Here is a 27,742-nt window from a genome sequence, read left to right as displayed (position 1 = left end):
AATTGATTTATTAATCCGCTCTCTCTCTCTCGATGTTTGTGCCGCAAACATCGAGAGATTAAACTGCTTGGATGCTTCCCTCAGATAACCTTACGTTTATACGTTGTGTTGGCTGGCTGCCTTAGAAAACATGCTGAAGCCTTGCTGGTCCAAGCATATCATGGAATATTAGCAACCTGAATCACATAAATTATATTTGATTGAATAGAGACCTTACGTTTGTTACCCAACAGACTGAAGCCAGTTAGATACAAAAGGGTTCCTATTACAGGTCAGTCGATACTGTTCTAGAAGTCCTCCTTGATTCTGCATTTTTATTAAAATCTGCAACGGACACATCTAGTGTAAGTTTCATTGTGCAAGCGAAAGCAGAAACCCAAGATTTTCAAAAGTCTGGGGGTGGGGTTTCTACTTATTCTGGTGGATGAGTAACTCTCAGAAAATAGACACTACAAGAAGTAGCAAGATACTGGAACCAGGCTGACAGGCTGATCGCCTCGAGGCTGCGAGTCAAAGTTTAAGTATTTAAAAAGGTGATGAAATTAACATGGATATCGACAAGAAAGAAAGGTCAATTGGAAGGAAAACAACATCAATAAAGAAAATAACTTTTTTTTGCATGCTATTATTTGTCATTTTTGCCGAGAAAAACAAACAAACAAAAAAAAAACAGTTTTTCAGTTAACCTGACAAAGCACCAAAATAAATATATTTGCATGGGGTAATTACACTGCTTGAACAAAGTCAGATCGACTGGGGCTTGAAGCAAGGCTCTGTATGTGTGTGTCTGTGTGTGTGCATGCGTGCAGTATGTTTGACGTGTGCAGACAGGCACAATTAGAGAGACCCGTATTAGTGTGAACGATATGGTGTGCTGGAGTGAGTCATGAAAAATGCGGGTGTAAGCCTCCAACATAGATTCTTAAACAGCCGCAGCCTTTATTGTGAAGCCTATAGCGACATTATTCCTGACGTCCCATTTGAAGTTAACGCAGCCTACATTTGTCCTCCGAGACATCTTAACAATTCCCATTTGCAGCTCTTTGCCGCTAACGCAGACGTGCGTGTCAGTGGGTGCACGGTCACGCTGTTGGCATCAACAAGAGAGGCAGCTGGCTGTTTTTTTACAGAAGAAATCGCAGTGTTCTCACAAGGTGTAAAAGTGGTGGTGGTGGGAGGATGTATGACATCACGTGGTATCAGATGCGGTGCATAGACTGAACAACGTCTGTCACTACAAGTTGATATGTCAAACTGTTGTCATTTTGCAATGTGTATTTATTGGTTACATTATATTTTCTGCTTTAAATATATCTGAGGCAAAAATATGGCAGGTAGCTCTACAGGTCTACCGTTGAAGTGTGTAGTAAAATAAATTATTCATTAAGGAGTGTTCACATTTGTGAGGGAATATTGAGAAACAGGGATGATTTATACAGAGGAAAACAAGGGTAAGAGTGTTACATCAGTCAAAACTCGACCACAATTCATTGTGAAAGATAGACAACTTGTCCAACCCGTCATGCGAGTGTCAGAAAGTGCCAAAATGACAAAGCAACACTTTGAGGATGACGACAGGGAGGTTAGTCGGAGTTCTCAATAACCCTATGGAACAGAGCCAGCTCCTGGTTCAGCCATATAAAAACAATCCCAGACAAAGTCAAAGTCAGTAACAGTGGCAATTTAGGGTTACTTAAAAAAAGAATAATCCCACAGGCCGCTACAACAAAAACTCTTTAATCCATTATCTCAATACATTTTACATTTCCCCAGAAATCTAAAGTAACACACTGTACACATGCAAGGCCGACAAAAGAAACCAAACTTTTTTTTTTACCCTGGATATCTTTCAGATGACGTTTGTCTTAAATATAATCTGGAAAACTATACAAATATAAGCCGTTAGCTGCCAATACAAATAAAGTGATCACATCCAATGTTCCCCTGAATTCATTCAAAAGTTGCGTTGATGTTAGGAAGCGGGGTCGGGCCCACATTAAAGAAAAATTGGTCACCCCGGGTTTAAGGATTAGTGACACATTGTCCTCCATCATTGGATTGCCACATTTTATTACGTGAAGATGACATGTGACAAGATATTCCTGATGTGAGACCAATCGCTCCTCATGGGTGTGGGTGATGGTGTTTTCCTAGTGGGCACCACGAGATGCAACACATCAGGACAGTCATATTACAAAACAAGCAATAGATTCCGATTTTTTCATTTAAAAAAAAAAAAATCTTTATTCTATATTCATATAAAGAATATTCTTTCTTTGCTCATCGCGCTTCTCTCGTCCCTTCGCAACTGCAGAAGGTCAGAGGTCAATGGCCTCTGATGTTAAAGGGCTTTTAGAAATCTGGTCGAAATTACATTTTCACCGTTGTGTTTACTCCACTTGGAATTTTCGGACTATTAAAGAAGGAGAGCAGTTGAAGTTGGGACTTCCTCTCTGTGGAGGCCGGATGGTGACTCCAAACTGGTCTAGGTAGCCTGCCGGCAACAGAGAGAAAACACAGAGGATTTTAAAGGAAAGAAAACCTTGCACATCTCATTTACACAACAACATTTTTTCTTTCAGTTTGCCTTCCTACACTTCTTTGTTTGTTTTTCAGTTTCGGTCACCCACCTACTCAAACATTTGTTCTGCATATTGTTGTGAAATTTACATAAATGACTGACAGTCTCCATTTATTGTGTGGTTGCTTGGTCACTATATTTATATCACTCCAACTTTCACTGATACATGGGGGATAGATAAACTGTTCTGAGTGGCTATTTTAAAACGCGCTTACCTCAACATTTAGAAGTCATGGTATAAATTATTTAATTAAAGTATAAAGATCAACAACCACCAGCCACATTAAAGCATTTATAGTAACATTACATTTCCACAACCTGGCTCCGGGTTTCGGATCACGGATGAGTAGTCACAGCTTGGATCATTTTTCAGATCAGCATAGAAAAGGGGAGGAGTCAAATATAACTTTGCTTTCCATCTATTGAGTAAAGAAGTTCAAAACACTTCAGGCAAAGAACTGGTGGCTGTAGTTTTACATAAAAACAAGAAGGTATCCAATTTGAAATAAACGAATCAAAATAAAACATTAAAATACTTCGGTTTAGGTGCAACATGAATTATGTTGACTTCATACCCTCTTACTCAATACTTTTTTTAATCAGCTTGCTCCTGGCCATCTTTTTGAAAACCTGACATTAATATTAGCCTGCAGCTTGTGCACGCTTGTGTCTCCCCTGCTATTACACGCCGTGAGCGCGCTGGGCAACCCCCCCGCCTTGCATGGAATGCGTGCAGGCAGCATGACAGGCAGCGGAGCAGTGAGCAGGATCTGATTGTGCAACCATGTTAAGGAAATATTGATTGGCGCAGGGGTAGAGAGGGTGTGCCGAGAACCGCAAGGTTGGCGGTTTGAGCCCCGGCAGCTCCATGTCCCATGTCGAAGTGTCCCTGAGCAGGACACCAAACCTCGAATAATTGCTCCCCGGCAAAAAATGTAAAACGCCATGGGTAAAAAATGCAATGCAAGTCGCTTTGGAGAAAAGCGTTAGCAAAAATGACCTGTAATAATAATAATAATAATAATAATAATAATAAGGGTGTAACGATTCATTCACTGAATCAATTTATATTCCTGCGATCCAACTGAATTGATCTGTGCTGTGGCATTCCGGACGACACAAATTGATTGAAATGGTACATAATCGATTGTATCGATACCAGGAAACTGCACATTGGATTTAAGTACAAAAACGGCATGGATGCATGTTTGTTTGTTTGTTTTTTAGCACTTTAGATGCGTTAAACGTTACTCAATTCAGTCTGCCTGTCTGTGACGTCATCAGTACGCAGCGGCAGCCGCGCGAAACTCTGAACAACAACAAAACACAGTGTGGAGGAGACGACTGCGAGCGAGACATTTACAAACCAACTTATCGATCCAGCGCGTGGAAACATTTTGGCTTTTGCAACCACGGAGGTGTTCTAAATAAGTCGGCCGCTGTTTGTAGAATATGTAGAAGCCAAATAAAAACCACGGAAACACGACGAATCTTTCCGGCCATCTACTAAGACGCCGTGCGATTAAACAACGCTGACAGTCAGGACCTCTAGCAGCGTTACCGCTGCAGCAGCAGCAGAAGGTAACTCCAGCTCTGCAGACACCTCAGGCCTCGCCATGTAAAGACATGCAACCCTACAATGTGGTTGAAAATCCGGGGGTTCTGTGAATTGATCCAAACATTGTGTAGTTATTGTGTAATGTTAACCTTAAAAATGGCACTTGATTTAAATAAAAGTTTAATACATTTGCCATTAATTGTTGTTGTTGCTTGTTTATCCATAATTAATTTAAACCTGATTTCCTTACAAGAAACAACAGGGATTTCAGAAATTTTGCCTGCACTGTCCAGTAAAGTTACTGAATCGATTTCAAGTCACTGAATTGAATCGAATCGTTCTAAATTAACCCAGATCGTCCATGAATCGAATCGGCAACCATGAATCGCGATTCGAAACGTTGTTAAAATGAAAACGTTACACCCCTAAATAATAAAACTATATTTTTTTATTTTTTTATATATTACACTATATAAAAAAAATATATATAAAAAAATACTGGTTGATCCATAAGTGATCTGAAGCGTAATGGGCGATCGGAACACCTCTAGCTACCATTTTGAAGTGTGGTTACATCAGTCAGTATCGTCAGCAATGTCAACCTGACGGGTAGGTGCCAAAACCAAAGGATGCCAAACTGTCTGCAATAACCCAACAGACGGCGAAAAGAAAATGAGCAATGCGGGGGCACGGCTTTCATGCCTCGCCTTTCAGGTGCTCTGCATTGGGTAATCTGCCCTCTGGGGACAAAAGCACACTCGCCGTGATTAGAGACAGACATATAAGAGATGTACTTTCTGTAGAGGTCACACTTCATATCAGTGGGTGGCACCCAAAAGCTGTTGAAAAGCAAAAGACGGGGGAAGATGCTGCCGCATCGGGCACTGTGACTATAGTCTGACCTGAGCACTCTGCCGCTGCATCTTGTGCGCCGAGCAGGACGCCATGTCTCTCTCGCCCGAGCCTGCTCGCTCCGACTCGCGCTCCCGCTTCCCTGTAACACCTCTGCCGTGGGGGACGAGTCCTGAAGAAGAAAACACTTCATCATCATCAGACACACCCTTTTAGTTAGGCGAGTCTCCTGTGACCTCAGTGCACTGGGAAGAACCGCATATTGGTGGTGGGGAGGAATCGGGTCGCCCTTGTGTTGTAGTAGCACGAGAGAGAGAGATAGTGGCACCAGACCCTTTAGGTTTCCTACCTGGGTGTTGAGGCACAGCAAACTCGTGGTGGACTTGGCTGCTGGTGACGGTGTGGCTGGATTCGGAGTGGTATCCTGCAACAGGCAGAAAGAAACAAACCTTGAACTGGAATGTTTTTTGAGCTATCGTACACTGCTAAAATAACAATCAAGCATCCGCCAAAACATTGATGTGACACCCGTCACATATCATGATATGTTATTATCTGTGGTCTAACATTTTTTGGGGACTATTGGCTCCACAAAAGCCAACTAACCCGCTTGCTGTTTGCAAATAAATCAGTTAATGTCACAAAGTCAACAAACACCAGATGCATGCCTTGTGTCAGCTAACTGGCAAACCTTAGCTCAGCTTAGGTTAAAGTATAAATATAAAAGGCTAGAAACGCAGACAGAAAACATGTGAGGGGCGGCCCTACCGTGCTGCGGTGAGGGTGTTTGGAGTCTGCTGCTCGGCTCCCTGGGTTCTTCGTTTTGAAAATTGAGCGGGATGCTTCCGCTGCCCGTTGCAGTGGAGCTCCCCGACACTGCAGGCATTGGAAAAAAACAGAAACAGAGTTGAAAACATGGGACTAATTGCAATGAGTAGATGTACCACCCCATTTTAATGAAGGCACCAACCACTATGTCAAGTACATTTTTTTACTTACAATGAGAGTTGTTGTTGGTGTTCCCTGGCTGCTGCTCTCCAGGAGAGAAGGGCATCATCCCACCGGTTCCATTCCCATTTGTGGACGGCACTGATGCCAGCATCCCTGAAAGACAAGAACACCTTTGTTATTCTACCCCGAATAGAGAGGACATAAGTCTAGAGAGGACATAAGTCTGTTTGGCCCTTTTAAAAAGGGACTGATGCCGTATGTCTGGGAAACCTGTGCTTGAATGCTTGATTTCTCAAATATCTCTTCGGTAAAAAGTCTCTTCTCATAGTTTATAGACCTATTGTAAATTGGGTTGTGGGGGTTTGTCACTGTTGCAGTCCAACTAATGGGAAATAAACTACCACATTTGTTACTGTACAGCAGGACATTGCATAACTCTCTAGTATCCTTGTATGGTGCAGCCCAAGTATTAAACTGTGCAGCCCTGCGGGCCAACTGGCATGGCTCTGCTGTTAATCTAGTAAAGTGGTTCTCAAACTGTGGGGCGCGGACGTATTACAGCTAGTGCGCGAGGGGCTGGGGGAATTTTTTTAATTCTTTTAAAATATTAATAATAATTTTATGTATTATCTTTTATTGATCCCACATGGGGAAACTATTCTCTCCATCTTACCCATCCTTAGTGATTAAGGAGCAGTGTGCTGCTGTGAAGCACTCAGTGTCTTGCTATTAATAACACACGGAGTCACAAAATGTCATTATTTCAATGAAAATTCAGCATGGACCATTTTGTTACATTTTTGTGGGGCCTGACAGAAAAGGTTTGAGGACCACTAATTTAGTCAATGAATTGATCTCTTACCCAGTCCCCTGTATCGACTGAGTTGCTGGTAGATCTGCTTCATCCTTTCGATGTTAAGTCGGCTCGCTTCTGCGTGGTGCACCATGGGCTTTGGGTAATGGACACCTATTATGCACTTGGCAGTTGCCTGCACGGACTCTGGAGCGTTCCATGGGTCGTAGATGAATTTGGCGGGGAAACCTCGAAGGACAGGTAAGTATCGTCTGCAAGCACAGGGAGTAAAACAGGGCTCATGCAGGCATGCAGTATGTGGATAATTTGAAGGGTTAGGAGAAAATATCTGACCAAAAAGACATACATCTTTATTTCAAAAGATTCAAAGTTTAATTGTGAAATATTGATAATTAAGTGCAATTGCATCTTCTCGATCCTATCAATAATGATGCATATATGTGATAAGATACCGTGTTTTATTACTGTTTTCACTACAAAGGAATCATTGCGTTTTCATTTTACAGCCTATGTATGTGGTGTAACTGATAAGAGCATGCTGGTCATCAGCAATTCAAGTCTTATGAAAAACAGTTGCTTCAAAATGAACCACAACACTGCACGATATGGCAGATAGATGAGAAGTGTATTGTACAAAGTCCCGGTGCGAGTCAAAAACTTGTGGGGAATTACTGTGATTCTTGCATTAAAGTGGAATATCAATGCAGTGCACAATGAAGCGTACAGATCACAGCCTGGTAGAAAAATGAGGGGCTCTGGTCCCAAACATTTTTTTCTGCAAACAGAAAAAGGATGATCCTCCAAGAAAGCATCCAATAATTGCCGAAAGCAACAAGATAGAGAACTAAACATCTCACAGTAGTAATCCAGCAATTTAATAGGGTACCCCCCTGTCATAAGATTGTGTCAGATCATCCCCATCCTCTTTAATTCAGTCAGATCTCTGCCGCGATAGGGAGAAGCCGAGGCAAAATGACTGGACATCCAAGCATCAGCATGAAGCTCTGGCTCAGCTCGAGCCCAGAGAAGCACATGTCACATTGGTTGTTACCGAGGGTAACAACTTCCAAAAACGTATCCACAAATAGCTACACAACGACCAAAGGGGCATTCTCTGACAATTACAGGCACGCAAAGATGAACACTGAAATGTGTGTCAACGTGTTTCCCGGTAAGCATGAAGTCCAAAGAGACAGAGGGAGGACGGGTGCCATCCACATAGGAGGTCAGCAGTGCCAGGAAAGGTACCCACCTTATGAAGTCCCCGTTGGGGTCTGTGCGGCGCCCAAAGCCCACGGGGCAGTAGCAGTGGAAAAACTGCTGGAAAAATGAACTGCAGGAAAGCCACATCCAGCTGCCCGCATTCACGCTCCAGTCTGCATCTAGGAGCAGCTCCTCAAAGACCTGCCACATAAAAACAAGGGTTTTAAGTTTATTCACCATTTTAAACATGGAACTGTCCTGAATGTGACATCATTCATTATTGCAGTCTATGTCTGGTGTCCCATCCACTGCTGTCCCTGCCCTGTCCGTGCATTCTCACCTTCATTCCTTCCTCCCAACTGATCCACAGGTCCCCCCTGGTGAGGAAGCAAGCTACTGCATGCCTGGCCAGGTGATGGATCCACCCCTCCTGCCTCAGCTGAGTCATGATGGCGTCTATCCAGGGAAATCCTGTCTTTGCCTCCGCCCACTTGGCAAGTGCCTCGGGATTTTTTTCCCAGGGTATGCGGACGCAGATCGGGTTCCCCTCCATCTTGTCAAAGCGTGGGTTGTTGGTTGCTGTGGTGTAGAAGAACTCCCGCCACAGCAGCTGGCCATACAGGGAGAGTGGAGGGGAGCTGTTCTTTTTTACCTGGGTCAAAAGAAAAAGCAAGAATAGAGAATATTTATATACACTAGCCGATGTTGTAAAAAGATGTTTTCTTTCTTCCAGGTTCTGTAAAATAACTGTGAAGCTGTAGCAAATATTAACACTTTCTACATTGAGTGATGCTGTTTTCTTGTAGCTTTTATAGAAAAGTGAGCCACACCGGGGGATTTATAAACTGACCTTGTGGTAGAGGTCAGTAAGCTTGAAGTAGAAAAGGCGACAGGAGAGGCAGCCAAAGCGCAGGTAAGGGCTGAGGCCCGTTGGGCTGGCCAGCAATGAGTTGGCGTTCATTCTGGGACGCTCAAAATTAGCCACCCACGCCTAAACAGAAAGAAGGGGGACAGAGAGGGATCGTGGATTAGAGATGGTAGATCCAAGGCACATTTATACGTTTTTTTGGTATTTATTTAAGGAACAGGATAAAAAAAGCATGTCAATTAGGAGATTTGACATATACAAGAATAGAGGCAACCGTGGAATCAAAAAATGTTCATTTTGTAGACATTTCATTATTCTATTATTTTATTTAAAAAGCGTGTTTCTGTCACTTAAAACCATCATAAACATTTTTTCTGCTGAACCTTCAAGCATCCATTAGCCTAACAAAAAGAGGTGCAGTACTGACCTTTCTCTCTAGATGGCGCTCTATTCTCGTCAGTGCCTCGGTCTCTCCTCCCGGCCACACGGCCGTAGGCAAGCCCTCTGTGTCAAAGCCTGGGGAAAAAACATCTTCTGAGTCATTTTCCTGGGTAAGAACAGTGTGGCACTCGTATATTGGATGAATAGACAATCCTTCATTTATGTCAAGTACACTAAAACAACAACGTATGTAGTTTTAATCAAGAATATCAGCATTGCCTTTCACCAGCTAATGACTACAAAGCATCACCAGCAATGTCCCAATGTCATGTGGTTGCTCTTTCGCTAATAGAGAAGCTTTTCTAAATTAGTATTTTGTCAACAAAATGTATATTTGGGTAGCTATTAAATAATAGCTTCCATCTTTACATATACAATGTTGCTGTAATGAATAAAATACGGAGGAGGGATCCTCATAAGGTCTCATACAACCATCGCCTGTGATTTCACTGCTCGGGCCCAGTTGAGATCAGAGTGGGCAGTGTGTGGCACCTTAACTGAAATTAGTTTGACACCCCTGGTTTTAGAGGTTCTACCTCAGCGACCCACACCGTGTGTATACATGTCCAAGTGCAGAGGTGTGCGCTGGTTTTCTTACCCAGCTCTTCCAGGGACGGGACCCCGTACTTGTCTCCGTGGTCCTCAGAGACGGGGGTGACGCAGCGACCCATCAGGGTTTGCGACAATGTCTCAACAGGCATCTCAGGAGGATCCAGGCGACTGATCAGAGTCTGGAAGCGCTTGTAGGTGAGAGGAGGTTGTCCACCATTCAGCTCAATGATCCTGGTGGAAGAAAGGAGACTGGTCACCTTTCTTCCACTTTCTGGTCATCTTTCATCAAATTTAGGACTGTCAAATAAATAACTTAAAGACTAAAATCTATCAGTCGTTATTTTACAAAAGGTCAATTATTACATTAGCATACATATATAGTACATACAGCACAGGAACACATTAAGTTAAATTAAAAATAACATGCAACAGTAACGTGGCTTTATTTCTTTTTTTTTAACTAAAAACATTTGAATGGATTTGGATCAATTTCTAATAATAATTCCAAATCAGATCCTTTTTCAAAAAAAAAAAATCACACAAATACATTATAATTATAACAATGTGAAATTGTGTCTGCGTTTGTATTTTGCTCACTTGTCCAGGTCGTAGAGGGTGTGTGATGTCTTGACTATAACCTCCACCCCTGCCTCCATGGCGAGCTTCTTGATAGCAGCGTCTCTCTCCTTCCCAAAAGGCTCCGAGTCATACTCGAAGGTCAGACGAGAGATCTTCCACTCCTGAGACGGAGAGAGAGAGAGTCTTAAGTCTCCTAACTGTGAGTAGAGTTCGATGAAGGACTTTGTTGAGATGACATGATCATGGTGGGAGGCTGTCAATTTTCTGTGGACGCTTACCTTAAAGAGCCGCGGGAACACGTTGGCTGGTTGGCCCCTGATGACAAAGAGGCGAGAGTTGAGCTTCCGAAGGTTGGCGTCCAGGTCCTCCAAACACTGGAGGAGAAACCTGAAGAGGGCAGAGAAATATTTATTACGGATTGATTCACACTGTACATTCTAGTAAAAGTATGTGTGTGTGTGTGTGGGGGGGGGTAGCATTGGATGGCTGCTGGGGAAAAGGGTATTTCCTCAAACGTTCTTGGCTCTATTGAACTGGTAGCCTCATGGTTCCGTACCCTTTTTTTCTCTTACAGTTTAGATACAATCCTGGTAACAAGAAAGGCTAGTCGATAAACATCTCAGTCCTTGAGAGCTCCAAAAGGTGAAAACTGCAAAGTGTGGAGGGTTTTTAAGAGGCCGAAGAGCTTCTTAAGCCGAGGAAGAAACAAGTGGAAATAGAGGTGAGAAAAATAAGTTCCACCGCCGAATGGTCAACAGAAACATTGATTGCAATCATTGATTGATTGATCTCGCCTGTGTGTGTGTGAGCATGATGATTGATTCATGCTTCCACTGTTCTCCATTTAGCCTTACGGATTAGAAGAAAAGTTGCTTATGAATATCTGGTTTGGATTTTGTGAGAGAGACATGATATGTTTTTCCTGCCAGTGATCAATTTCCATCTTGAGTACAAACATCAGCTGGATGTTTTTGATCAGTGACTTCAATATTGGCCAATCCAATGTGGGAAATACAAATAGCACTTCAGAGTAAAACTGGGCCAGCGAGCAATAAAGGTCGCAGCATAACTGACTTGTCCCCCCCCTGCAGAGCAGATGTGAGGGTTTACAGACTCATTCAGCTCTCACGTGAACTCACTCGTAGTCCCTCAACATGGGGCCGGGTTTTATGTCACAACACACATACACAGTTCATTTACACAACACCAACTCCTGCTGATTGTCACCTATTCATCCAGTCAACTAATACTAAATATACCTGCTGACCTGACCTCTATATATAACGGGGATTATGTGAGCAGTGACTGAAAGAAAAAGGGAGCTCTGTGTCGCTCTGCAGGTACAACCAGGTCACAGCTGTAACAGAAAACAATTAAGACAAGAAACAAAAGTCTCCATCACTACACATGGGGTGATTGGGGTGCAAGCCTCAATATGGAAGCCGACTATTCCTAACAATAACATTAGGCATGTAGATAAAGACGAGGCTACACTTATTAGTTTAATATTGTTTGTAGGTATGGCCGCTTGGGATTGTTGAAATATAACTGTTATATAGAATTTTGAAATGTTAAATAAAAAATGAAAGAAAAAGGGAAATTCAGTAAAGCCATAAATATTGAACCACATAAACATTTGAACGATCTTACCTCCACCTGTTGACCCCGACGTTGGATGAGCCCGCGAACCAAGGGTCCAGGAAGTAAACGCAGCGCAGCGTGCCGGCCCCTTGGACCGCCTGCAGGATTGCTGGGTTGTCATGGAGACGGAGGCCCTTCCGGAACCAGTGGATGGAATTTGGGGACATTTTATTCTGAAAAAAAAGAGAGGAAGTATTTTACAGCTGGTTGTAGCTTAATATGAAGAAATGCCTGAACTTTGGTAATTTCGATTTTTACATGAGTAATTCATCGGTTGACTTGACAACAATGTAGGATACTGCTTTAAAAAAAACGGAGCGCTTTTAAAAAGGCATTTTGAGGAATCCTAGTAACTTAACTTGCTTAGAATAGGTCACACTGTCTATTCTGAACGGACGCAGACATTACATACAAATCATGAACTTCACCGGAATAACAGTGCAAAATAAAAAGCTGTTAAACATGTCATGAATGTAATTTGGTAATTTATACAAGCGTTGAGTCTTCAGCAACAAGATCCCTGTGGACAGAAATTAGGTCACCAGAGCAATTCTTATGTAAATTCAGCAGTGGCGCTGTTTTAAAAAGTGTAGCCGGTTGCCCCGAAAATGTACACCCTGCAAAATGCCAAATTCAGCCGTCTTACCTCGCGCTGGTTCTTCAAAGGTGATATTTATATCAAACCTAAAGAAAGTACCATTCCTTCCACTTTGAAGTAAATGGTAGCGACGTGTGCCAGTAGGTTGTCTCTAAATAACGCACACAGCCTAATTCTGCACTACTTTGTTTCATAAGCGACGGGTTCACTGCGCATGCCCAACATCCTGAGCCCAGGCCGATGCTGCCTTCACGGCACAACGGTTCATTGACGAAACGAGTGCACACAAACAACCTCGACCCAACTTTGTAATTGTAAAGTGTAATCGATGACATCGGCGTGAAATAACAGCAAACACGATAACATATCTACGGGTGAAACACGTTTCAGATGATATGTAATTCTTTTTACATGTGAACCAACTCGTTTTTATTCAAAGGAGAGACTGCATTACGTATACATTTACGGGGGCGCTCATGACAGAATTGGATAATAAAGAGAGTATCAAACAGAAGCACTCTTTGTTGTATGTATTCTCTGCTTAAGAACCTATCCGAAGCGTGAACTATGTCAGAAAAATTCGATCATCTGATTTACCGCATTACCTAAACGCCTCACCAGACTTGTCAAACGTGAACAGCGACGTACATGCAATACGATGTTCCCATTGGCCAGTTGGCCGACACGCGTAAGCAACGATGCCGGGTCACGTTTGAGAGGCATGGGGGGGCTACACAGTACGACAGATGATCCAATTATAGTACTTGATGGAAAAACGGAAGTCCACCGTCACAGCAGCAAGTTGCTTACGTCATGAATAATTAGCGAACGATCACGTATTTAAAAATGTATTATTATCTGAATCATAGCGATTCCAATTTATGTTTCTTTAAATGAAGGACAGGCGTGAAGACATTTGAATTTACTTATTATTTGAAATATTATGGAAACTGTCAAGTCAGGGCTCTCTATACTCTCTTTACACCTCCGAATTGAAATCTGTTATATGATTATAAACTTTAATAAATATTGTCCAATATAACTTTATGAGATGTATTATAATACGCATCATCACCTTTTTTATAAATGCAAAATATGTAAAAACATAATTCCTCTTCTCATATTTTTTCTTTATTTTTTATCTCTTGTGTGGTGTAAGCCACTTAAATCAGTCATTTAGTACTGATTTTGCGCGCCTTTATAATTGATGACGCAATTGTGTGTTTGCTTGCGCTTCTCCATGCACCTCTGATCAGAGAAAGGACAAAATCACTAACTGTCCTTAAGCCTCAGAGGTGCAGACGCAGAGCCGACGTCTCATCTCAAGGCTCTGTGTGTCAGGGTTGAAGGGGTGGAAGGCAGGACTCAAACGCAGACTTTTCCAAAACAAAAGACTTTAATAGTCAAAAGGTCAAAAAACACAGGAACCGGGGGCAAAAGCACACAGACGAGAAACTACGGCGATCCAAGACGAAAGACAATGACGCGACAAGTGACACACAAGGGAGGTGCAGGTGATTGGACACAGGTGGAAACTATTAGACGAACACAGGGGATGACGAGACAAGGCAGGAAGTGAAGTTACCCGGGGACACGAGTGGCAGAAAACTACAAAATAAGACAGCAAGTGAACCACACCGTGACACTGTGGAGTTTTGACATCCGCCTTCTGCTAAATCAGCAAATGTTTTTGTTGAAACAACCATCTTTTTTATTTGTGCTGTTTTAAGATTGTTCATTTATATTATATGTATATATTTCATATATGGTCAGAACATAAAAATTCCCAAATTAACTGCTGGACTTAACTATGTTACTTTAACATCCAACACGACTTTTTAGATTACTGATATCCTTTATCGTTTTAATTATCTTATTCGCTATGATTATAATAAAAACTATATTTTTATGATCAAGGTTAAGATAATTAAAAGGGTAATGGCTCCTCTTCACTAATAACTACTGGACAGCATTTTTCTTTTTTGACAACCAGCACTAGAGCTGCAATGCAAGTGGCCATGGACGCATAGAAAGACATCAGAGTCCAATCATAGGATGATGAAGTACATCAATACCCCAGTAAAAACACTAGAATATGCCTCATCCAAGTAACGACCTTGTAAAAGCTGTAAAATACTTGTATCAGACCTTTGGGACTGTACCACACTGCACAATGGCATGTTCTACCAGCCAACCACTAGCAGCTGTTAGAATGAGAAGTTGGCTGTATTATTACTAGAAAGGAATACGAGTGAGCCATGAGGACACGTTGCGTAATGACAAATGGCCACTTTCCAACAACGTTGCAACATTCCACAACTTAATTGAGGGTTCTCCCGGATTGTTGCGTGTGTGGAAAACTGAGTCACAGCGCAGAGCTCCCGTCTTCCTCCAACTCACTAATAAGAAAAGAAGCCTGCAGGCAGAAAACCCACACGGGCGTGCAAACACAGGAGAACTCAACAATATATTTTTTTCAAACTCGTATGCACGTAGGCTGTAAAACACCAAAATGTATTTCTGCTTGTTAGTGTAGGCTAGGGCTTGACCTTGATTTTGGTTCTGTCCATTTTTGTTTCCATGCAGCTGTCAAACATCTGCATTAGCTGTACTAACCTGATGTCAAATGTTCACTTGAACACGGTAAGTCCCACACAGGTTTTTGGCCGCTTGTGAAGTCATCCAACAGAACATTGTCATTAATAGTTCTTGCATGAGGCCCTCTATCAAATAAATATTAAATATAAATATTTCTGTCTGAATGACGTTGACCATACTTTTAAGAAACTTTTTATTTTGCTCACCCTCGCTCCTGCCATAGAGCATTCAAATTGTTTGTATTCAAAGTCAAATTTCCTCACCACACAGTTTCATTTTCTAAACAGACATTTCAGGGAGAACATTAGCTTTTGTACAGCTCCATTCAGTATCAATCTATTATTGAGGGGGAAATGATTCGGCTTGTTAAAATATTCTTTTTACCAATCACAATGTTCTTTGGTGGAGCTCAGGAGGCAGCAACCGGTTAAATAGAAAGAGAAAGCGACAGCCTCATGAGACACACGACCAATGGAAAGCTCATATCCTCTAATAACACTCACATTATGATGATTTGATCTATTGACTGACCAGCCCTCACTTCTCGCTTCCATTTTTTACAAAGTACTTCCAGTAATAATTTGTTTTTGTACATAGTGTTTATTAATTTAACTATGTTGTTGTCATACTGCATTGTGTCTGTGCTGTTTGTGTGTGGACTGTGCTACTGCCTCTTGACCAGGTCATCCTTGTAAATGAGAATTGGTTCACAATGCATTTTACCTGGTTAAATAAAGGTCAAATAAATAAATAAAATACAATTTGATGATTTCTTACACTGCATTACTATCTAAAGTTAACTTGTTTTCTATCCTTATGTTTGTATTATACAATGTGTTCTTTTTCCACTTCACCTTTTGACAATTTATGTAAAGCGCTTTGAATGTGCTCTAAACCCTCCTTGGTTAGTGGGGATTTACCCACAATTCTCTGCTGTCACAGGGTCACGTTGACGTGAAAAGCAGAATGTCGACAGCATGTGTGTGAGCTTTTGATCTCCAAGGCAGATGCACATCCATGTGACTTAGTATGACACATGCATACTCTAACACGGCAGCACATGCCCACCATTTGCCTTAAACCATATATGAACACACACACACACACACACACACACACACACACACACACACACACACACACACACACACACACACACACACACACACACACACACACACACACTTAGCCAACTCTCCTTAGCAGAGGAACACCACGGATACCGTGTGTTGTTTACTTAAAATTGCTTACTCTGCTGTTGCACTTACAAAGTACTTACTTTTGCACACAATATGTAATCGATAGGGACTTTCTCATAACACCATGGACTTTGATTCTCTTGCTCATAAATCTTTTACGACCAACGATTGTGGTTCAGAATTGCCTAAAAATGATGTTGACTTACATAATGCAAAATTGGAGCGGATGCTACGGGGCAGGTTGGAATTTTAGGCATTTTGCATTTCACTTTCGATGCATCGGGACACAGTAAATGTTGTTCTGGCATAAGAAATAGCATGTGAGTATGTGTATTGGAACACACACACATGTGTGTCAGCCTAATGGAGGAAGTGATGTGGTTGCTGTCTTGAACACGATACACACGATCTCACACATTGCCTCTGCTCCTTCTGTTTATTCATTCCTCCCTCTCCTTCCCATCCTATTCCCGTCGGAGTGACGATCACTGGGGTTTTTGATAGTAATACTTAACAGAATTAACTCAAAACAAATAAAAATCACACTACATTTGGAAATCATTTCCCAGATTGAAGTGTTTATACGGTTCTTTTTGAGCCATCTTAGATCAGCGCAGACCCACACGTGAACACCAAGTACCGACTTAGCAGCATCACCAATCTGCACCCCCCAAACATCAACACCCATGTGCTTCTTCTGTCCACAGTAAAGGCTGTGCTCATTGGCGCCTCAAACAACCGGATGTGATCTAAAGTGATGAGCAGGTCCTGACTGTGTGCTTCTTGCTGTGATTCAGCAGCAGCCCGTTCCTCTGTTGCACTCTGGGTCCAGTTGAGGGTAAATGTTCCCTTGAGGTCCAGGTTGGAGAGGATCCAGACTTGACTGAACCGTCAAAATCTCCTGCACTAACACCCTAAAACAGATACAGTGACTTCAATGATTATTATACAAAATATATTTCATATTGAGGAACGTCTTCAACCAACCAATTCTTTTTTATGCGTTTGTCTCAGTGGCATTGAGAGAAACACGTCAAGTACAATACTCACTAACAAACAGTGGGGACAGGGTCTTTAGCATCCTCTTGTTTCCATGTTGCAATCCACTCATTGAAAATTAATCTAGGTAAACAAAAATCCCCATGAAGCCATATTCTAATTTCCTGATTCATTTCAGGCTTATAACAGTTTAAACGTTGCTTTGATGGAACAGGTGTAAAGCCACTTTCTCTGAAAAAAGGGAAATGAATGATGAAATACAGGAAGTGTCACATTTTCAGAAGCCTTTATACAGAAACTGTATTTTTTGTCACTTTTTGAGGGAAAATTATATTACCTTTTGACATACATGACCAATATGTTTGTAAGCATAGTCTGCTGATGTCCTTTCTTTATCTTGGTACTCCTTTAAAGGACCTGAAAGGATTCCAACGAGTGACACCACCATGCAGCCTCTTGTCGTTGGAACTAGTTCTTCAAACAGAACTGTGATTGTGACCGAGATTAAGTAATCGGTGAATGTTTTCTTTTTTTAATTAACAAAAGACTACATATTTGCGTCACAGATTTCTTGTTGGTTGAAAAAGTACTTTAAAATGTACTATTCAGTCACACTGCATCACCTCAAATCTATACTCTATATGTGTCTTTACCTCATAGCCTCCCCAACGTTCTTGTTCTCTTTGACCGAAACGTCCATCCAACTAACAAACCCGTTGGCCTTACTGAACCGGTCGATGCTGTCTCCGGAAACAACGCGCTGTGCTAGATCGCACTGCAGAGAGAAAGAGAAGCATTAATGCATTTCGATATTGTTAGGTTAGTGGTTCAGAATCGTGACTGGAATTGAATAATCCCTTTATTTGATGTAAATGGTTTCATTTAATGTGATGTTTCAGTCCCTGACAGAAGTGGAAAGAGGACCATTATCTCTGTGAGTTACACAGACACACACATTTAGTTGTTAATTGTTCGAATGCGGTGACTCACCTTGTTGGCCAGGAGGATGCACGGGATGGAGTTTCCGTCGGGCAGCGTGGCTTTGTTGTCAAGGTCCTGTTTCCAATGGCGACAGTTGAGGAAGCTGGCCGAGTTGGTGACGTCAAACATCACAACGCAGCCCAGTGCGCCTTTATAATAGATCCTGTTCATGGATATGAAACGTTCCTGGCCTGGAGGGAAGACAAAGAGTTTATGTTATTCATCCATGCGTCCCTCGATCCCTCCGTTGAACCGACCATTTTGATACCTGCGATGTCCCATATTTGGAGTGTGACTTTCTCTTTATCTGACCACAGCAGCAGCTTCACAGAATAATCCACTAGGGATATAAGAAATAAGAAAATACATATGAGAGGAAGACAAATAGAGAAAGTGAGGGGTAAGGAGTGAGAAGTGAAACAATTGAAACAGAACTGAAGACAAATAGTTGTACAAATCTTGCTCAAAATAGAAAACAGAAAATACCCCAATCTTTACTGCTAATTTCTGGACTTTTATTCTAAAGGCCTTTACTCACAGGGAGCATAACTCTAGCTAAATACTTTCAATATCTTCAGATTTAACCATCCATACCTGCAGCAAGGTAAATATCTAAAATTGTTTTGGCTTGGGTGTAGGAAAGTCATAAAAAATTTAGAGGACTGACAATGGATGTATTATGACATTTATGAAAGCTCTAACCTGTGGCGTCTTTATCCAAATATCATGTTGATGAAAATTGTAAACCATTCGACAAAGCTTATACCAATACTTCAAACTTTATACACAAACCCAACTCCACAGGTTTCAAAACAAGTGTAAGGCACGGCCCCTTTGTACTACAGAACACAGAAAAGGCGAAACCAAACCAAACCAGACGCACCTCCCATTGTCATCTTGTAGGCCTGGTTGAATTGTCCGTTGACGTAACGATGCACAAAGGAGGATTTCCCAACATTTCCATCGCCAACAATCAGTATTTTCAGCAGGTGCTCGTTCATCACTCTCCTCTGCCAGACAACATCACGTGCCAACGGCTCAAGTGAGCGTTACTGCCTGTTTTTTCTGATTTTTTTTTCTCTGACTGAAATACTGAAGAATAACCCACCTGGCTTTTTCTTTACCTGGGCTTTTCTTTGCAGTGGTTGTAATTGCCGTTAGCCCTTCTGAACTCCAAAAGAAATATATATGCACAAGTTACCCAATCTGTAAACGATGAGGACTGTTGCGCTGCCCTCTTTTCGAAAGCTTTGTTTTCAGGAAGCGAATTGCCAAAGCCCAGAAATAGATCAGCGTCATAAAAAACACGCCTTTGTGGATCAGGAAACTACAACACGTGAGCACTCTGCCGTTGCCTTGAAGACTGCCTTCTTGATTTCAGGTTGTACATCTAACAGTGGAACTCGACCTACATGCAGTTTATTACCACAATGCTGTTTCCCTTTCAATGTTTTAAAATGAAATCCCCCCTATAGCTCTTTATGCCGCTTCCTTCTCCCACTAGACCAGCTTCAGTTAGGGAATAATGGTTGACAGAACTAATGGCGAGTCAAACATTAACTGAACGTAAACTCTGTATTACTTGCCATTAAAGTCAGGTGCTTACTTGGTCTCGATGTGCTCACTTAAACCTTTGCTACTAAATGTAGTGAAACTACAAAATTTTCCTTTATTTAAGTTCTCAAATGACTTCTCTTTATCTGTGTTTTCCTCTGGCCCACCTGTTCATTCTCCTCCACTTCACCCATATTCTTTTTTTTCGTTTTCTGGTCTGCTATCTAGGCCACGGTCTCTGGCCCATGAACATTCTCAGTTCCTCTCTGATGCTCTCTGAGTGATGCTGTTCGAGGGTTTTTCCCCGTTTGTGTGTATTTTTGTGTGTTAGTCCTCTTTCTTTCACTTGCAGTACCACTCAGGGTTTAAAAATGATTGATTGTCAAAGGTCCATTCCACCAGAAAACACCAAATCAGCCAAATACAGTTAATCTGATCACAACATCACTTTTTTCTTTTTTATGAAAGTGGACTGACAAACAACAAAACCTCAAGTATCGTACTCTTAATTATTCGATTTATTTTCCCCTTCAAGTTGAAAATAATGGACTTGTGTTGTATTTGTAGGTGTTTTAATTAATATTCATTAGAAAGAGTTTTTCCTACACGATGGGTACTATGAATAATAATCAGGCAGAGCGGAAGAGTCAGATTTCCTTCCTGAAAATCTCAATGTGTTGATTAGTTTAACCAAGGCTTAATGCGAGATGTTTTTACAATGGCCATTTCCCTAAACATTACGGCTTTTTAATGACCTCTTTGAAGTGATAATACTTTATTCCTTGTCTCTGGGTTCTAATCATTCGTTCCACAGTCTCAAAGTGTCTGTCGAACCTGTCAGCCGGGGTCGCTTCCAGCGACCTCTTAAAGATCGCTGTTAAAGATAATGGATGGAATCACGATCAGTATCATTGAATATTTCATTTAAAAACAGAATATTAATAAAGGCAGTTGCAAACAATTTCATAAAATATGCATACAAATGTATCATATTTTATAATTTGGATGATTAACCATTTTATTCTATGATAACGAAGTGTGATTTATTTTTAAACTTACAAAGTAATGAATGAACTGAGGGCTACAATGACTTTACAGTACAGCATGTGGTGCTGGGCCTTAGGCTGGTATTTGTCTGACCTCTAGCGGTCACATTACAACCTGCAGAATCATCCACAGAGAACAAAATGTCTTTCACTTGTTCTGTCCAAAGGAACGGTTCTGTGGCAAAAATCAAATAGCCTACAATAGATTTAATGGAAATTAATATGACGCTACGAAATAGGGTTGTGTTGTATTTTCAACACCACAAACAGGCCTCCGAATAGAAAAGGATACAGCACAAATAACTATTAATTAAATTAATTATTAATTTAATTTGGGGAATTGGTTTCTTCATACATTTAAAACAATCGAATCACCTAAATTCTTAAACCTGATCTAAACATGTTTCAGTGTTATGTAACAAATACATAAAGTTAGAAAATAAAAATAAAATGAATGAATGCAAAAGCCTTTACTCCCTCTCCAGCACTTTGCAACTGAACATTGTTGAAAAAGCTTCTCCATAAACTCATTATCAAATTGTCATAAATTAGACAAAGTTCTCCTTGACATATTTATGTCTTTTCTATTTCACATTTTGACCCACGGAAGGACGGAACCTGCAGCCTGGAATGTTGGTTGTCACAGCACAAAATGCAGTTCAAAATTAATTTTGAAAATCCACACTTAAGTGCCAACAGTCATCATTTTGTCATTGTTTTTACTCTTTGACTTCAATTTGAAAAAAAAGGTGAGCCAACTGTTTACAACTGGACCTTTAAAACACTGGGTGAGCAGAACATCATACAAGGTACAGTTTAGTGCAGCGTCGCCCAGTTTAAAGTCAGATTGATTAACCCATTTTACCCAACTAACACATTTGTTAATAAACTTCATGACCTTAGTGAGAGGATTAAATACAACGTGTTCTCTGAGCGGTAAGCTAAAAGCTTTTTTTATGTCCCACAGATTTACCACGAGACAGCAAGATGCAACGTTTGACTGTCAGGATTTGCCTCCTGTTGCTGTTCCTCCATCATCTGACTTCAGTTGAGGAGGACCAGAGCGTGCCGGTGGGGGTGATTGTTGACAGCTCGCCCTGCAGCGCCACCTGTGGGCTGGGCTTCAAAACTCAAACCGTTTGTCTGATGAAAGATGGCGAGAAAGCCACAGAAGAAGTGACCAGCAGAGATGCAACGGAGGTAGAACAGAGATGACTTGAACAGCTAACACTAAGGCTGCGTCGCACCAACAATGATTTGTTTTTAACCTCAATTAAATCAAGTTGTAACAAAAGTCAAAACTGGCTCAAAATGAAGATATCATTTAAAACCCTCTTAATATTTACTCTAAGGAACTTTTATCTGGTTATGGAAACCCCTCAATTTACTAGTGGTGTCTCTTCGTGAGCTTAAGTAACAGGGACCATCAACAAGGATATGTACTTTTTCTATTAGATATTGGCCAGCCCTATTGAATTTAACAAAACTGAGATTAGTATTTAATTGCGCAGAGCTCTACTAAAACTCTTTAAGTCTGGATTTACTCATTTTAAACTTGCTTAACTAGAACATATTTTTTGATTGAATGATCCGATTGTTGTGTAAATTCCTTGATGGAAGGTGTCGGGGGATTGCCGTGTCCGTAAGGTAAAGTGTCTGGAGTCGTGGCAGTGTGGACTCAGCACCATGACTGTGACTTCAGGACAAAGAGTGGAGGTTGATTGTCTGGGAGAAGTCTTGGAGGCCATGGGGAGGTTCTCCTGGAGGTATGGGTGGAAGAGATTTATTAGGGATTGGTGTTGTTTTGATTACAAACAGTAACCTTCGGAACCGAAGAAAAATGCTCAGGTTTTGCAGTCCAACAAGGCCAAAAACACATTTATTTACAATTATTAAAAGCTTGCATTCTGCCATTCAAAGCTATCTGTTGAATGATCCAATGAAGGTAGGGTGTGTCATCTTTAAGAGGGAGAACAACCTGCCATTGCTGCTGTGATGGAGGGTAATGCTGAGTGTGATGTTTCCTTCATTGGCTCAGGGTGTCGTGGCGTTACGCCCGAGGAATAATCACTTCTGATGACTCTCTGTTTATCCGCTGGGATGCTCCGCTGCTGGATCGAGTGATTCTCAACCCCGTCAAGGAGGAGGACGCAGGTAAACGCACACACACACACACACACACACACACACACACACACACACACACACACACACACACACACACACACAGGATTTTGGCTTAAGCTTAGAGCACCTTTGGGCTCTTGGCTGGGCTGCTCTACAGTATCTGATTTTCAGTTACAACAATTTGAGTTGTACAGTAGGCGGCACGGCGGCGTGGTGGTTAGCACTGTTGCCTCACAGCAAGAAGGTCCTGGGTTCGATTCCGCCCTTTCTGTGTGGAGCCTGCATGTTCTCCCCGTGTCTGCGTGGGTTCTCTCTGGGTTCTTCGGCTTCCTCCCACAGTCCAAAGACATGCTCTGGGGATCAGGTTAATTGGGGACTTTAAATTGCCCGTAGGTGTGTGAATGTGAGTGTGATTGGTTGTATGTCTCTGTGTAGCCCTGCGATTGGCTGGCGACCAATCCAGGATGTACCCTGTCTATCGCCCGAAGTTGGCTGGGATGGACTCCAGCCCCCCCGCGACCCTGTGTACAGGATAAGCGGTTTGACAATGGATGGATGGAGTTGTACAGTTATATACAATTTGCCCCTTTTTTAAGATGCCAAGTCAAGTACAAGTTGTTATTGTAATAAAAATATAAAAATAACATTTACCAAGTCAATTGGCAATCAAATGATTCTTAAAAAATGAAATAATTAAGATTTTCACAATTACATTGTAGAAGCTGTGATACAATTTGTACTCATACCAGCATAAACAAAGCCGTGACTGCACCTCTATAAATAACTCCAGATCAAATAAAGTGCCACTAATCAATCATGTCATTTTCAGGTACTTATTGTTGCACCGTGCAGGACGTCGCTCTACGCAGGGTGAAGAGGGCTTACTGGGGGATCCGGGTTTTGCCTGCCGGGGTTCTCAATCTGGACTACGAAAGCTCTCAGGCCCGGTGGGAGTCCACTGGAAACTGGCAGAATGACACCGTGTCACACCAACACCACTACTTGACGGCTCTTCTCTACAAAGTACACTTTGGTTTTAAGAGGTCATCCGTTGGGGCCCACGATGATAGTTCTATTACTTAACAATGTAGTCTATGACATGTAAATTGTGAAATGTAACTTCCAGATCCCGAACTAACTATATTGATTAAGATGTAAGTGTTTAAAGGTACATTTCACACGTGGCACTAAATATATTGATCTCTTTCACCACCAGCCAATTTGTTCTGCCTGTTTACACAGTTGGTGATCAGTTTGAGCCTGTCAAGCGCAGCTGTTGCATTGGTGCTGCTCCTCTACTGGGCAGTGAGGAGGGACAACCGGAAATTGAACAGATGCTGTTTTTGCATCCCTCGGCGCATAGACAATTAAACTTCTGTTCCACGTGCATGATATTGGTACCATCCATGAAAAACAACAACAAATAAACAAGGATCTTAGCTGCAACGGGGATTGATTTCAGTAAAATAAATCCACTTTTTAAAGCAGTTAGGCTATAAGCTCTACAAGGCTACAATCAGTTTCTTTGGGAATAATAACAACATAACAGATAATTGTTGACTCCATCTTCAGCTCAAGCAAACGTTGTGTTTAGTTTATCACGCTGCCTTACGATTTGTCTTTTGTTCACGTTTTCGCATCACATTATTATGATTGTATGATTGTCCTCCATATACAGCACAACTATAGAAATGAAGATTAGCATATTCTTTTAGAAGCCAATATTACACGTACTGCCCTTCTAGTATCTCCTGGAACAATCAGTAGCTGTAGCCTTCAGTCACAACTTGTTTACATAATATCTCGAACCAGCACTTCCTTTTGTTAAAGTATTTCGGCTCTCATCTGAGAGCTAGATAATTAACATAAACTTGATTATTTCATGCAAATTAGGAGACTAAGGACTTATTAACCACTGAAAATTCGTTCACTCTAAAGTGCTAATTTATTGGTTAATGAAAAATTACTTTTTAATTTCAAAGTAAAATATGACTGGATAAATAATGATTATTATAAATAATAATAATAAGTTGCCCCACCCAAACCGGTGGTCCAAACCTGAGAGGAGAGGGGATGTGGTCCTGAGGCTACATTATTTCAAGAAAAATAAGATGACCTGTGGAGGTTGACCAGGTTATTAACCATAAAACAAATGAGGGAAAAGTGAAAACATTTCAACTGACGTCAGGAGTCAGGACTGTGTGTCAGGTTGTTGTCTAGCTGTGTGCCGGCAGATGGCAGTGTCGGTTCATTAGGAAGGTTCCGATGCACAGTATGACGGAAGAGATGCGCATGTTCATTCAACTTCTCCACCGTGACCACGCTGCTTGATGGGACTGAGCTGATGGAGGGGGAGGAAAAGCATCCTCTCAAAAATGCAGATGATGAATCTCAAGTCATTGATCGCCAAAACGGTTGAATGGAGGAAAAATGATGAAGTGACGCTTTGATTCTAAAAGTGGTTTAGCTAAATGTTACCACTAAAATGGTAACATCTAGCTAAATCAAAATTGATAAAACATTTGCAAAGCAGTACTTTGAAAAGGTCTGTAGGAAAATATGTAGGGCAGAAAATATAACAATATGTAACATATCGACTCATGCACACTGTCCCCTTCACTTATATTTGTGATAGATATAGAGATATAGAGATATATTTGTGACTATTTAAATATCCCTCAATGCAAGTGAAGAAGATCGTCCTTGAGATGTTTTTGTACCGAGACGACCAGACAAAAGACAAAAAGGACTTCAGGATGAATAGCTGCAGAATATCGATTTGGTCGAAAAGGTACGGTAGACGTAAGGATGCGGTTGGGAGGTTTGAAAAAGGCTTATCAGTTGAGCATTAACTGTAGGTAAAATCAACACAGCTGAAATAAAACCGATCAAAACGGTCTCGGTCCACTGTTCCAACAATCATCAGCTCTGGTAATCGGATAAGTAACAAATCCCCCAAAACAGGTAACTGAGATCACATTTTCACTGTTGTACAAACCCTATTTTTTGTCGCTTGTGATGTTGAATGTGACAAATAAAGGCTTCTTATCTACCGGGGACAGAGAAGGAGTCCAATGCAAATGTGCTAAACTGCATACACCTGTTAACTTAGACAGACTACTATCTAACGGGACATGTTTTACAACTTTTGGTGATAAGAGCTTGAATTAGAGAGTTTACACACTATTGCCGAGCGTTAAATAATCTCAATATCTAAGCCCGTTTTAGGACAGGTCACAATATTAAAAGATGTTGGCTTGCGTACAAACTGACACAGAGAGAGAGAGAAAGGTAATTAGGAGAGATGTCTTTGTCGGTAATGAACGTCTCTATTTGTGCTGTTTTGGGAAGAGCGGAGGCAAACGAGGGGCTCAGGGGAAATAACGCAAATGCAATTATGGTGATATGCTTACAGTAATTCATTCATTTCCTCTAGAACTTGTTCCATCGAAAACCGAAGAGCGTCATTTCCCTCCATGTGCTTATTTACAACATCAGCCAACAAGATGTAACTGTTTTCTCAGTGCTCGCTGCACAAACAATTTAATTACCGCTCCACAGAACCATCATAGAACACATTATACTGCCATTGAAATCTACATAGGATGATGTCGCCAACAAAACGATTCTGAATCATTCTGAAAGAGCTTGAATGCTAGATGTTTGTTAGAAGCATGAGCACTGGGGAGATCAACGAACCCCCCGTGTTGTTCTCAGTTTCCTGTAGTTAAAATGTAAAGTGAAATAGATGTCAGGCTGTGTTGCGAGTGACCTTTAGATGTTTGCTATCTTAGAAAAAGTCTGGATCTTTCATAAACAATATTGTTTTTTTGCTGCCTCTCTTGAGCCATAAGCTATAGTGAAAAGTATAAAAGTACATTGATTAATTAATTCACCATACAAGTACAATAATAATGTTCTTACATTTTCACCGCAATACAGTATTATTGATTGATAATAAAAAAAAGAGCAAATTGGACTCTTTAAGAACGTGTGCTGTGATCTCATTAGAACGATTTATTCAATAGGACAAGGTGTTACGCCCCAGTCTAGGGGTGCCTAAGGTGCAACATGAATAGGCCCCAATCTTCCCCGTCTCCCAAATAGCCACACACACTTTAAGTTTGTATAGGGGATATTTATTGAAAAAAAGCTCTAGGTTGAGAAAAACCCAGTATGTTGAGGCAAAGACAAACCACGGCTTCGCCGTTGCCCATCCCCAATATAACAAACAAACCAAAAAACGAACCTAGCTAGAAAATAAGACGCTGACCTACCAAAACAAAGGAGAAAAATAATGACATCAGTCTTACCTACCTAACTACTTTAAAACAGGAGAAAACCAACTCAAAAGTAAAACAGAATACTTATTCAGCTTCACGGTATGCTACAAGTGGCTGGTTGGAAGAGGAGGAGGACGAGGGTTGTGCTCTGCTGCTGTTCTCCCCTGCTCTTGTCTGCTCTGCCTCGGACGCCATCTTGGCTTCCATTATATGCCGGCTGCAGCCAATCACAGGACGGGTGGGAGACCGTCCACCAATCCGCGCCTGGTGGTGGCACATCCCTGTTTGAATAAAGAAACCAGAAAGACACCAAAAGA

The 27,742-nt window shown here is 41.4% G+C and overlaps 3 protein-coding genes across 9 annotated transcripts; 1 reads left to right on the top strand and 2 right to left on the bottom strand.

The window, feature by feature from the left end:
- Nucleotides 1-1,721: 1,721 nt before the first annotated feature.
- On the bottom strand, nucleotides 1,722-12,978 carry LOC120829664 (cryptochrome-1). Its single transcript, XM_040193971.2, has 15 exons — nucleotides 12,687-12,978; nucleotides 12,050-12,213; nucleotides 10,678-10,786; nucleotides 10,418-10,560; nucleotides 9,867-10,051; nucleotides 9,255-9,343; nucleotides 8,810-8,950; nucleotides 8,300-8,611; nucleotides 8,009-8,160; nucleotides 6,805-7,007; nucleotides 5,991-6,095; nucleotides 5,760-5,867; nucleotides 5,341-5,415; nucleotides 5,042-5,163; nucleotides 1,722-2,494 (listed from the first exon to the last, which is right to left on the bottom strand). The coding sequence occupies exons 2-15, from the start codon at nucleotides 12,205-12,207 to the stop codon at nucleotides 2,486-2,488; spliced, it is 1,911 nt and encodes a 636-aa protein (XP_040049905.2). The 5' UTR covers nucleotides 12,208-12,213; nucleotides 12,687-12,978; the 3' UTR covers nucleotides 1,722-2,485.
- Nucleotides 12,979-16,993: 4,015 nt separating this feature from the next.
- Nucleotides 16,994-19,705, bottom strand: LOC120829782 (ras-related protein Rab-7L1). Of its 6 annotated transcripts, none has more exons than XR_013452990.1 (7): nucleotides 19,524-19,705; nucleotides 19,299-19,425; nucleotides 18,684-18,755; nucleotides 18,425-18,606; nucleotides 18,088-18,209; nucleotides 17,486-17,920; nucleotides 16,994-17,349 (listed from the first exon to the last, which is right to left on the bottom strand). XR_013452990.1 is itself a non-coding variant. In XM_078090381.1 (7 exons), coding segments are annotated over exons 2-7 (567 nt in total). In that variant the 5' UTR covers nucleotides 19,417-19,425; nucleotides 19,524-19,705; the 3' UTR covers nucleotides 16,994-17,348. The 6 variants fall into 6 exon arrangements, 4 of the variants coding, with proteins under 4 accessions (XP_077946507.1, XP_040050128.2, XP_040050131.2 ...); XR_013452989.1 differs by having other exon boundaries at nucleotides 17,486-17,557; nucleotides 17,772-17,920; nucleotides 19,299-19,695; XM_078090381.1 differs by having other exon boundaries at nucleotides 17,486-17,557.
- On the top strand, nucleotides 19,631-24,588 carry tmem81 (transmembrane protein 81). Of its 2 annotated transcripts, none has more exons than XM_078090348.1 (6): nucleotides 19,631-19,796; nucleotides 21,983-22,215; nucleotides 22,636-22,781; nucleotides 23,054-23,169; nucleotides 23,972-24,165; nucleotides 24,385-24,588. In XM_078090348.1, the coding sequence occupies exons 1-6, from the start codon at nucleotides 19,631-19,633 to the stop codon at nucleotides 24,511-24,513; spliced, it is 984 nt and encodes a 327-aa protein (XP_077946474.1). In that variant the 3' UTR covers nucleotides 24,514-24,588. The 2 variants fall into 2 exon arrangements, with proteins under 2 accessions (XP_077946474.1, XP_040050514.2); XM_040194580.2 differs by lacking the exon at nucleotides 19,631-19,796 and adding an exon at nucleotides 21,661-21,824.
- Nucleotides 24,589-27,742: the final 3,154 nt, after the last annotated feature.

This window comes from Gasterosteus aculeatus, chromosome 2 (genome assembly GCF_964276395.1).
Source record: "Gasterosteus aculeatus chromosome 2, fGasAcu3.hap1.1, whole genome shotgun sequence".
Lineage (NCBI taxonomy): Eukaryota > Metazoa > Chordata > Actinopteri > Perciformes > Gasterosteidae > Gasterosteus > Gasterosteus aculeatus.
Note: the sequence above shows the minus strand (reverse complement) of the source record. Positions and strands in the feature narration are given on the sequence as shown.

Bases quoted from the DNA above. Each gene is read 5' to 3' on its own strand.
- LOC120829782 (XM_040194194.2), bottom strand. From the start codon at position 19,416: ATGAACGAGCACCTGCTGAAAATACTGATTGTTGGCGATGGAAATGTT. The intron at 18,607-18,683 runs GTATCAAAATGG...TCTTCCCTCCAG, and splicing joins CCAAATATGGGACATCGCAG to GCCAGGAACGTTTCATATCC. The intron at 17,350-18,087 runs GTAAAGACACAT...TATCTGTTTTAG, and splicing joins AACGTTGGGGAGGCTATGAG to GGTGTTAGTGCAGGAGATTT.
- LOC120829664 (XM_040193971.2), bottom strand. From the start codon at position 12,207: ATGTCCCCAAATTCCATCCACTGGTTCCGGAAGGGCCTCCGTCTCCAT. The intron at 10,787-12,049 runs GTAAGATCGTTC...TGCCCTCTTCAG, and splicing joins GTCGGGGTCAACAGGTGGAG to GTTTCTCCTCCAGTGTTTGG. The intron at 7,008-8,008 runs GTGGGTACCTTT...CTGTGCTTGCAG, and splicing joins CCCAACGGGGACTTCATAAG to ACGATACTTACCTGTCCTTC.
- tmem81 (XM_078090348.1), top strand. From the start codon at position 19,631: ATGAGGACTGTTGCGCTGCCCTCTTTTCGAAAGCTTTGTTTTCAGGAA. The intron at 19,797-21,982 runs GTTGTACATCTA...TATGTCCCACAG, and splicing joins GACTGCCTTCTTGATTTCAG to ATTTACCACGAGACAGCAAG. The intron at 22,216-22,635 runs GTAGAACAGAGA...CCTTGATGGAAG, and splicing joins CCAGCAGAGATGCAACGGAG to GTGTCGGGGGATTGCCGTGT.